Source organism: Panicum virgatum, chromosome 2N (genome assembly GCF_016808335.1).
Source record: "Panicum virgatum strain AP13 chromosome 2N, P.virgatum_v5, whole genome shotgun sequence".
Lineage (NCBI taxonomy): Eukaryota > Viridiplantae > Streptophyta > Magnoliopsida > Poales > Poaceae > Panicum > Panicum virgatum.
In genome coordinates this window covers 3,391,058-3,400,067 of record NC_053146.1, presented here as the reverse complement: position 1 = coordinate 3,400,067, position 9,010 = coordinate 3,391,058, and the positions used below count along the sequence as shown (strand labels likewise).

Genomic DNA, 9,010 nt, shown 5'->3' with positions numbered 1-9,010 from the left:
ATTAGATTCGTCTCGCGATTTACAGACGAGTTCTGTAATTATTTTTGTGATTAGTCTATATTTAGTACTTCAAATGTAGAAAGATGCCTTTTCAAAAATTTTACAACGCGCAACCAAACGGGGCCTAGACATGTTGTAGGAAAACGCATGAATTGACAGGTGAAAACTGACTAATTAGCTTTATATTTGTACCTTTTTTAATCTGAAGAGCACTCATCTTTGTCGTACTCTTAGTTGTCAGGCATAGTATTATATACCGCTAGTAAGAGTATGTTAGAATTAATTTACTTGCATCATAGCTGGTAAAATAAAATTAAAGGCACTTAGTACCTTGTTAATTTCACTTTACTACATTTTCAACCCACGCTTTTCATCAAATTAATTTTGAACCAGGGTAAGTCAAAATATAATTTTCGCTTTACGCACAACCTCATGAGATTTGATCGAAATCTCATGAGACTTGAGATTTTGTTGTGAATTTGGACCACGCTTCATAAAGTTGCTCATTAGGTTTTGATGAAATCCACATGAGTTATTTATTAATAGTAGTAAATATGCCCGTGCGTTGCTACAGGAAGTAATATAAATACAATGATTAACATATAAATATACATATTATGCACCATATGTATTGTATAATCACATATATAGTACACATGTCGATCGAGGACTTCAATCTATGTCTATTTTACTCGCCAAGCACTAATTATGAATGGTTTCAGATCCTTAACTCAACATATGTACACCCGGTCCGATTAGGACTCCGATGAATTGTTGCTTGCTTTAGTAACGAGATAGAGATAGAAATAGAGATATAGATATAGGTTGTGATGAGATACCCTATTGCAAAGTGAAATTTATTTTTTTTGGCATTCCCAATGTGCACTCAAAGTTAATTAGGGTCCATCTACTATAAGCACACTATTAGATTTCTCAAGTCTCTGACACTTCCACACAAGGGCAGAATAATTTAAGGTCGACCAAAGGTAGGGGCCCCCTACGTCAATCTTCCCACCATTTTTTTCTTTTCTAGTATTTTTTGTTGTTTTCTAATAAATTTTTTCAGAGAAATTTTTCAACGAAAAATTGGAGAGAACTGGGAAAAAATTGATAAGAAACAATTTGAAAGAGAAAATTTTGAACAAAAAATTTGAAGAAAAAACTTTTGCATCCAAAACCAAAAAGTTCAGGTAAAAAAGTTTTGTAAAAACTTTTCCATCAAAAATAAAAAATCTTGGGGAAAAAGTTTCGTAAAACCTTTTGCATCAAAAAATAAAAGAAAAAGGAGCCGCGCCCCCGCATCCCCCCCACCCACCTACGCTGCTCCGCCGCCGCCACCTCGCCCGCCATCGCCACCCTGCGCAGCCACGCACGGAGCCCGCCACCTCCGCCATGCCTCGCCGTGCCGCCGTCGCCCATCCAGCCTCGCCACCATCTCCAGAGGAAGGAAAAAAGGAGAAGGGGAAAGGGATCTGACTTTAACTTTCATAACTTATGGGCGGCGGTAGATTCAACATTGGGCTCAGATTGCCATACTCAATTGGTGGTTAGATCTCTGAAAAGTAAATATTATATTTGTATATCATAGCACATTTTATTTCTCTACGGGAACCATTTTACTTTACTGCCGGAACTTTTTCATTGCAAATCAGATAGATTTTTTCCAACAAAAAAAATCTGCCGACTGATAAATAATAGTGTTTCTCAATATAATTTCCAACATGATGCCTAATAAATTGATATATTTGACAAAAAAAATGAGATGAACTATCTAGTGTCTATCCTACATGTATTCTCTTGTGTAAGAACCTGCCATGCAGATCTCACATGTTAGTTTTTCGTGCTGGGTGTGGATGGTGTGTAGCTGCTGCTGCTCTGGACACTGAAGTACTGAACCAAAAACTAGCCTGCACACAGGTTGCAAACTGCAACTCTCCTAGGCAAATCTACTGTCATAGAACATGTCGTCCGTCAGCTCCATCATCATCCTCCCAATGTCGTCCCAGCTGCTCCCATCCTTGTAGTACATGTCGTCCGGCGCCGCGGGGCTACTAAGCACGCCCTGGTGGAACGCGGCCATCGTCGTCGGCGACGGCAGCGGGGCCGTGGCCGCTGCGTGCAGCGCGCTACTGTTCCATTGCCCCTGAAACTGCTGGCTGCTGTAGCTGTAGCCGTCGTTCACGCTGCTGATCGCCGGAGCCTGCGGCGGCGGCAGCGGCAGGCCGCCGTTCGTGTACTCGTCCCCGGTGTCCGACTCGAGGCTGCCGGCGGTGATGGAGCTCGAGTCGGGCTGCGCGACGGCCGTGGTGGACACCTTGCCGGCGACATGCTGCTGTTGCGGGTGCTTCTTGTAGGTGATGCTCCTCCTGAAGATCCGGCAGATGGTCCACACTTCCTGCATTTTTCAAGCACAAGTACGGTTCAGTCAACATTTCTTTCTTCGTGAGTTCAGCCATACTGAAACTCAATCAGACATGCACATGCATGGGATGACAGAGAGAGAGAGAGAGAGAGAGAGAGAGAGAGAGAGAGAGAGAGAGAGAGAGAGAGAGAGAGAGAGAGAGAGAGAGAGAGAGATCATTCATGCATGTCCATACCGCTTCTTGCTCGCTGGGCGAGGTGTGGGGGTTTTCGGGGCGCGGCGGGAGGCGGAACTCGTGCATCATCCACTCCGTCTTGGTGCCCTTGCCGGCGCTGCCGCGGTAGAAGACGAGGGACTTCTTGAGGCCGATGGAGTCGCCGGCGCGACCAGCGGCGGCGGAGTATATCGGCCGGTCGATGCCGGTGGCCTTCCAGAAGCCGGAGCCGGTGACCCTGTTGGGCCTGATGCTGTTCCTGTACTTCCTCCCTCGCAGGCAGAAGAAGTACCATTCCTTATCCCCGGAAATCGTGCTCGACTCTGCGTCATCGAACAATTGCACAAAATTAGTATGATGAGGATCTCTGGCTCTGCTCTTGTTCTACACATTTATGCAGCTATAGATCAGATGTCTTGTTGACATGATGAAGAACATGCATGCATGAGACATCAAAATTAAGGATGTTTTTTTAGGGCAAACATTAAGGATGAATTAACACATAGTAATAGCTAACATAGATAGAAGCTGAGATATAGTTGCTTACTTGGAAGGTCCCATGGATCATGCTTGTAAATGTCAAAATCCTTGATGATCTCGATGCTGAGCCGCTTCCCGGCCACCTTCCGCCGGAGGTAGAAGGTGACGAGCTCCTCGTCGGTGGGGTGGAACCGAAACCCGGGGAGCATGTCTTCTTCCTCCTCGTCCCCTACAAGCACCACCTCCTCCGCTCCTTCTCCATGGTCACTACCCTTCATCTCTAGACTTGTCTCCTTTGCCATGTGGTGCTGCTCTTGCACCATTGACGATGACGATCTCGTCGGCATGCCCTAGCAACTGCTTGACTAGTTTTATTATTCCTTGTTGATCAGCTAGCTAGCTGGCTTGGTTCTTGTGATTCTTCGATCGATCGATCGATCAATCCCTTGGATATATAGATTCTGCTGGCTCTTGTTGCTGTGCTTTTCTATTGCTAGCTCTTGCCTTTTTGTTGTTACAGAGATTTTCTGATGAGAAATGGGAGTGGAGCTCTTTCTATATATAAGATCTCGGGATGCATGATGGACTGAACTTGTCCCGGCCTGTGGTTCCTTGGACAAGCCAAGGATGGAGTCATGAAGGTTCATGCATGTGTGCTGTCTGGTCAAAGCTATATGGTTTGACTTGCTTTGTAGATAGCTAGCCACCAACCATTGTCCCTGTCGTCCTGATATTAGCATATATTTTCTTGACTCTTCCTACATGAATCACCTGTGGTGACTGTCTCTAGCAATCTATCCTTATCTCGAAGAAGTGAACCCCTCCCCCCTTTCCGCGCGCCACATCTCATAGGCGCGCCGCCAAGATTTACCTTTCAGGTAATAAATAGTTCATGGAAAGGCCTAGTATAGTGCATTATTAAGCTCCTGTGGTTTTGAATGGTTAATCGCTGATTGACCTTAATTATGTCATTTACCATGAAAGTAAAATGTACGACCACTGAGTTCAATCAGTGCTGAATGATATATACATAGATAGAACATCTGAAATTGAGATAGAAGTGGTAATTACTGTGGAGGTATCCTCTAGTAACTACTAAATTCAGAAGAAAAATAACAGAGCTGTAGTACTGTAATAAAGTTAGTTTCCACAAATACAGTCACTACTAGTAACTTTTTTTAAAAAAAAAGAAGTCACTAGCTAGTAGCATTGCCACTGGATATTTTTAGCTACACACAGAAGTTATTAACATGGTTTACTTGAGTTGATTGAAACTCATACATGTTTGATTCATCAGTTCATTGTTTACTTGAGTTGTAGGATGGCTTTTTTTTTTTCTGTTCGAGTATACGCTGCTAAGTATAAACCACTAGACTCTCCTTTTTTTCAACATGGAAAAGTAGATATGATACCCTTTTTCTCTGCAAGAAAGTAGAAGGTGAGTGAGTTTGACAATCCAACTACCAATGCAAGCCCGTTCCCTGTGTGAAGAGGGGCGTGCCATGATAATTTGCCAAGAACCAAATACCAAGTCATCAGAATTTTACCTTTACCTTCTTCACGTACTACTAGTATAACAACAAATAGAACAAGACTAGAGTGGTGGTAAAGATGATAATAAGCTCTGATAGGCCCCACCTTTCTCTTCCATTGTTACTGGAAAAAAAAGGTGGCAGAATCTCGAGAAGATGTCAGCTTTTGTAGGTAAAAAGCTTAATAAGTTACTACTTATTATATCCAGGGGACCCGGACCAGGTTCATCGGTACGAGCTGTGCAATATCTCTACCTAGACAAGTACATCTTCATTTTTTGCATCTAGCTACGTACATCTGTCCAAGAAGAGAAGATGTCTTCCTTTGGCACTTATTCCAATTCACAAGTGTGACAGACCCGCCGAGTTAAAACGCTTAATTAAGAGTAACCACCATCATTTGGCGCATTAGCTTAATTAAGTGTAACTTGACAGGCTGCTTTCAACCCACAGGCCGACCGAAACACACCAGAAGTCTCGCACGAAGGCGAGCGCAGAAGGTACCAGCATGAAATATTCTTACAAAAATAGTAATTAATTTTAAATTGCTTACAGAATACCTTTTTAATTTAGAATTAACATAAGAAATGATAGCAGCAGAAGAGAGAGTCTAACCTGTGGAAAAATTTCAATGGGAAAAAGCAAATGAAATCAAGTAAAGAAAAACTACGACGGCACGAGGACGTCACATCGAGCCCACCGATGAGAATCCGGTTTAGCTTCTACACCTGAAAATAATTTAACAACAAACCCTGAGTATACTAATACTCAGCAAGGCTTACCCGACCAGTGGGTATAACTTAGCCCACATATCTAGACATGCAAGGCTTTTGGCTGGTGGTTATTTTGCAGAAATAGCAACTAGAAGTGTATCCTTACTTTCAACATTTTAGCCGCATATCTTATATAGCTAGACTCTCACTAAAGTTTGCATGTCTACACACACATGTGGAGCATCCAAATAAGATTCAGAATTTATATCCATTTTTATATCTCTAATACCCTAACTCATTTGCTACGGTGTGACAAAGAGATCAAGGCCCTCATATCCGCGAGACACGGCGAATCGATCCGATTTAACCTTGCAAGGTGAACCTAACCAACACGGCACGTAATTGCCCCGTCGGACTATACATGCCAATCATTCCCCTCCCCGCCTCGAACTACAGGAACCAGCCCAACGACATATGGTCAGCCGAGCTCAACGTGAGACCACCAAAAGTAAACATACGCATCCCAATTCTTCGCGACTACTCGACTCGCCCCAGGAGTTGGGTGCGGGTTCCTGTACTTTCGAAGCAAGGCAGTACTCGGCTTACCGGTTTCGACTACCTCCTACTCCCGGCATGCGGTTAGTACAATTCAATCTCCGATCAGCACTGCCACAACGACCGGTCCTTAATCGACACGGACGGGGCTAAGGCACCCAGGAACCCTGTCCTGCTGCCATACCTACACATCCTCCCCGCCCGGTCTCACATCTCCATATCATTTCAATTCATTTCTCAAATACTGAAGTATAAAGATAATAATGTGTCTCGCGAGTAACCGGCAATTACTCGGCTTCTAAACATCCTATATCTCGCGAGTGCAGGAGACCACTCGTCTTCTACCGGAAACATTAAGCATAGCACTTCTATCGTCCTATACGTACTAGTATATCTCAGGGAATCCTAGGGATCATGCAACTAGGGTTCCAAACAATCCCTAAAACGTAATGCACAAGTAATAGATAAAACATATACATAGTGAATCATAATTTAAATTAATAGGACATGCACCGGGGGTTGCCTGAGGGTAACACTAAGTTAGTGTTAAAGCTATCAAGGCCTTGGGCCCTTCCGACCTTGGGCCGGGTCTTCGGTTGCTTCTTAGGGTCCTTCCTTCTTCTGGAGATATCCGCCAAACACCGTCTTGTGGTTCAACTCCACACCGCGGGCTTCACGTCCACACGTCGTACATCTAGCGTCCTAAGTGAGGTGCAACGATGCATATGTATGTGTCGGTACCCCAGGACTGGGGTACCCCCTCTTGCTGTGACTAGGCAAGAGCCTTAGTAGTCATCCTTGACTACAACCAAACAGCCGGACCCCTGCAGTCCGAGGTCCTGTCCTCCCGACAAAGGTCCGGACCTGTTCCACGGCCGGGGAAGGTCTGGGAACGCCACGTGTCCCAGGAAAAACAGGCGCTCAAGCGCAAGCAGCCGGGGCTCCGGACCTCCCAAGGAATCCAGACCCCCGCGGGGTCCCGGACCCCTCATAGGGTCCTGGATAGCAACCGGACCCCTCTCAAAGAGAAAGTTTGGACGCCCCGCCTCAGGGTGGTCCGGGGCCGACACGTGTATGAGGCCCTTGGTCTCATATTGAGGTCCACCTACCTTCGCATTCATTGCAGTAGGTGGACGTCCACTTTGATATAGTGGAAGCCGAGGCGTTTGACTGACCAGGGGGCACTATTGATCGCGTATTACCAAGGCAGTGGAGCCGATGGCGCCGCCCATGCCGCGTCTGCCAGTCTGCCGTAACAGTCGGATACGACGGCTCGGCTTCACCCATTATGACGCTACATAATAGCCTCAGCAGGCCACGCCGCAAGCTACGCTACTCCAACGGGCGCCTCGCTGACGGGACAAGAGAAGGCCCCCTGTGTCAGAAGAGCAGCAGTACGCATATCGAAGGAAAGATTCGCTACCACTGTAGCCACAGTCACGTTGGGCCCACCTGTCGGGGCATCAACGTTCTATGTATCCGCCCCCCCTTGATCTATAAAAGGGGAGAGCGCCGTTAGAAAACCTCAGGCTGGGTAAGTGCCAAGACCAGCAGAGGATAGGTTCATACACACCACCAAGAACAATACATCTCCCAGTGGACGTAGGGTATTACGCTCCGGCGGCCCGAACCACTCTAAATCGTGTGTTCTTGAGTCCTTGTCTCAGCATAGATTCAGCCCCATCGCCTAGTACTTCCCGAGTACTCCCTCACGGGGAATAGGCGGGTGCGCTCCGCCACCCGGCTGTGGGTACCCCTAGAAACCCCACGACATTTTGGCGCCGTCCGTGGGGAAGACAGGCGTTGGCTGGATCTTCAGGCCTCTGGGCTGCGTTCTCCCTCTGCAACGGCAAACTTGAAGATGAAGGAAAGCACACTCACTCTGCATGCTATGGCACCGGCGCTCCGACGACCTCGGTGCGGCGGCGCACGGCAGCGGCGTCTGCTGTGTGTCGCCACCGCGACACCTCAGAGCCGGCGTAGCAGCGTACAGCGGAGGCGCCGCTGCGCGCCGCCGCTCCTACGTCGACTCAAGGTTTTCTCTCAAGCAACGGCCACGCCCCCTCTGCGATGGCATGACGTCGGCTCAAGGCTTTCTCTCAACTTGGAGCCTAGAGCCGACAGCCATCCCGGAGGAAGTTGACCGAGACCTCCTGCCGCCGCAGCACCGGAGATCCACCTCAGCGTTGCTCGGTGTTGCTGCAGGCAGGACCCCGCCACCTCGCGCGGGGGCCCTTGGCGCTAGCACCAAGGACAAGCCGGCGAACGACCGCACTTCTCCATGCGTCGCACCGGTCCATCTGCTGCGCAAGGGTTCTGGTTTCCATCGGCAACGGCGACGGCAGGGGGAGGGGGCCTTTTCCATTCAAGGCCAAAGAATTTGTCTCATGCCATGTAAGCATGTGACAGCTCTTAGGCAAGGAGGGGCCCCCCGAGCTCCCGAGGTGATCCTGGATGATGCGGTTCAGGCACGTCCAAGGCGCCTTCACCTCCGAAGAACACGCTGTATAGCATGCAGCCGTAGGTTACTCCTAAGAAAGGAATGAGAGAATTTCCCCTTTGTAATAGCGTGGTGTCTATGTGTGTGTCCAGAGCGGTCAAGGTCCGACCTTGTAAACCCGGCCTCTGGCCCTATCACACAAACAGGCAAAAGCGGTCCGGAGCGGTGGAGGTCCGACCTCGTAATCCCGACCTCTGATGTATACCGTGATAACCACAATGATAAAGGAGATTTTCTTTCTTGACCTTATCTAGGCTCCACCCCGGTTACATTCATTCATTCTGGATGGCTGTTTTTTCGGCTGACCATTTCTTCCTCCCAAACAGAGTCTTTACCTTTGTTGCTAACAATCCAAGTTGAGTTGCTGGCTTGTGGTCAGGTGAAGACACCCCTTCTAGCTGGAAGGCAGTCCGGACCCCTAGGGACCTGCTCTGGAGAAGTGGTATTTGTATCCTGGGGTAGAGAAGCTCCGCGTGGCTTAGCCTGGTAATGTACCCTAAGTTTACGTACTTCACTACCCTGTTACAAGTACTCTAGTATCCAGGACTGCTGACTTTAGAGGTCCCGGGCTCTCTTCTAGTATAAGGCTTGGTTTCTTTGCACCTTACTATGAGGTCCGGTAACATGCTTCATCGGATTGTCAGCAACGGTCGC

At 47.6% G+C, this 9,010-nt stretch overlaps 1 protein-coding gene across 1 annotated transcript; it reads right to left on the bottom strand.

Annotated features, from left to right (window-relative positions):
• Window positions 1-1,710: 1,710 nt before the first annotated feature.
• On the bottom strand, window positions 1,711-3,604 carry LOC120659300 (transcription factor JUNGBRUNNEN 1-like). Its single transcript, XM_039937379.1, has 3 exons — window positions 3,124-3,604; window positions 2,598-2,899; window positions 1,711-2,395 (listed from the first exon to the last, which is right to left on the bottom strand). Exons 1-3 carry the CDS (start codon window positions 3,401-3,403, stop codon window positions 1,937-1,939), a joined length of 1,041 nt encoding a protein of 346 aa, XP_039793313.1. The 5' UTR covers window positions 3,404-3,604; the 3' UTR covers window positions 1,711-1,936.
• Between the last annotated feature and the right edge of the window lie 5,406 nt (window positions 3,605-9,010).

What these genes read in the sequence shown, in the direction of transcription:
- LOC120659300 (XM_039937379.1), bottom strand. Translation starts at nt 3,403, where the DNA reads ATGCCGACGAGATCGTCATCGTCAATGGTGCAAGAGCAGCACCACATG. An exon ending in TGATCCATGGGACCTTCCAA is followed by an intron (nt 2,900 to 3,123) that starts GTAAGCAACTAT and finishes TCGATGACGCAG; the next exon opens with AGTCGAGCACGATTTCCGGG. An exon ending in CGCCCAGCGAGCAAGAAGCG is followed by an intron (nt 2,396 to 2,597) that starts GTATGGACATGC and finishes TGAAAAATGCAG; the next exon opens with GAAGTGTGGACCATCTGCCG.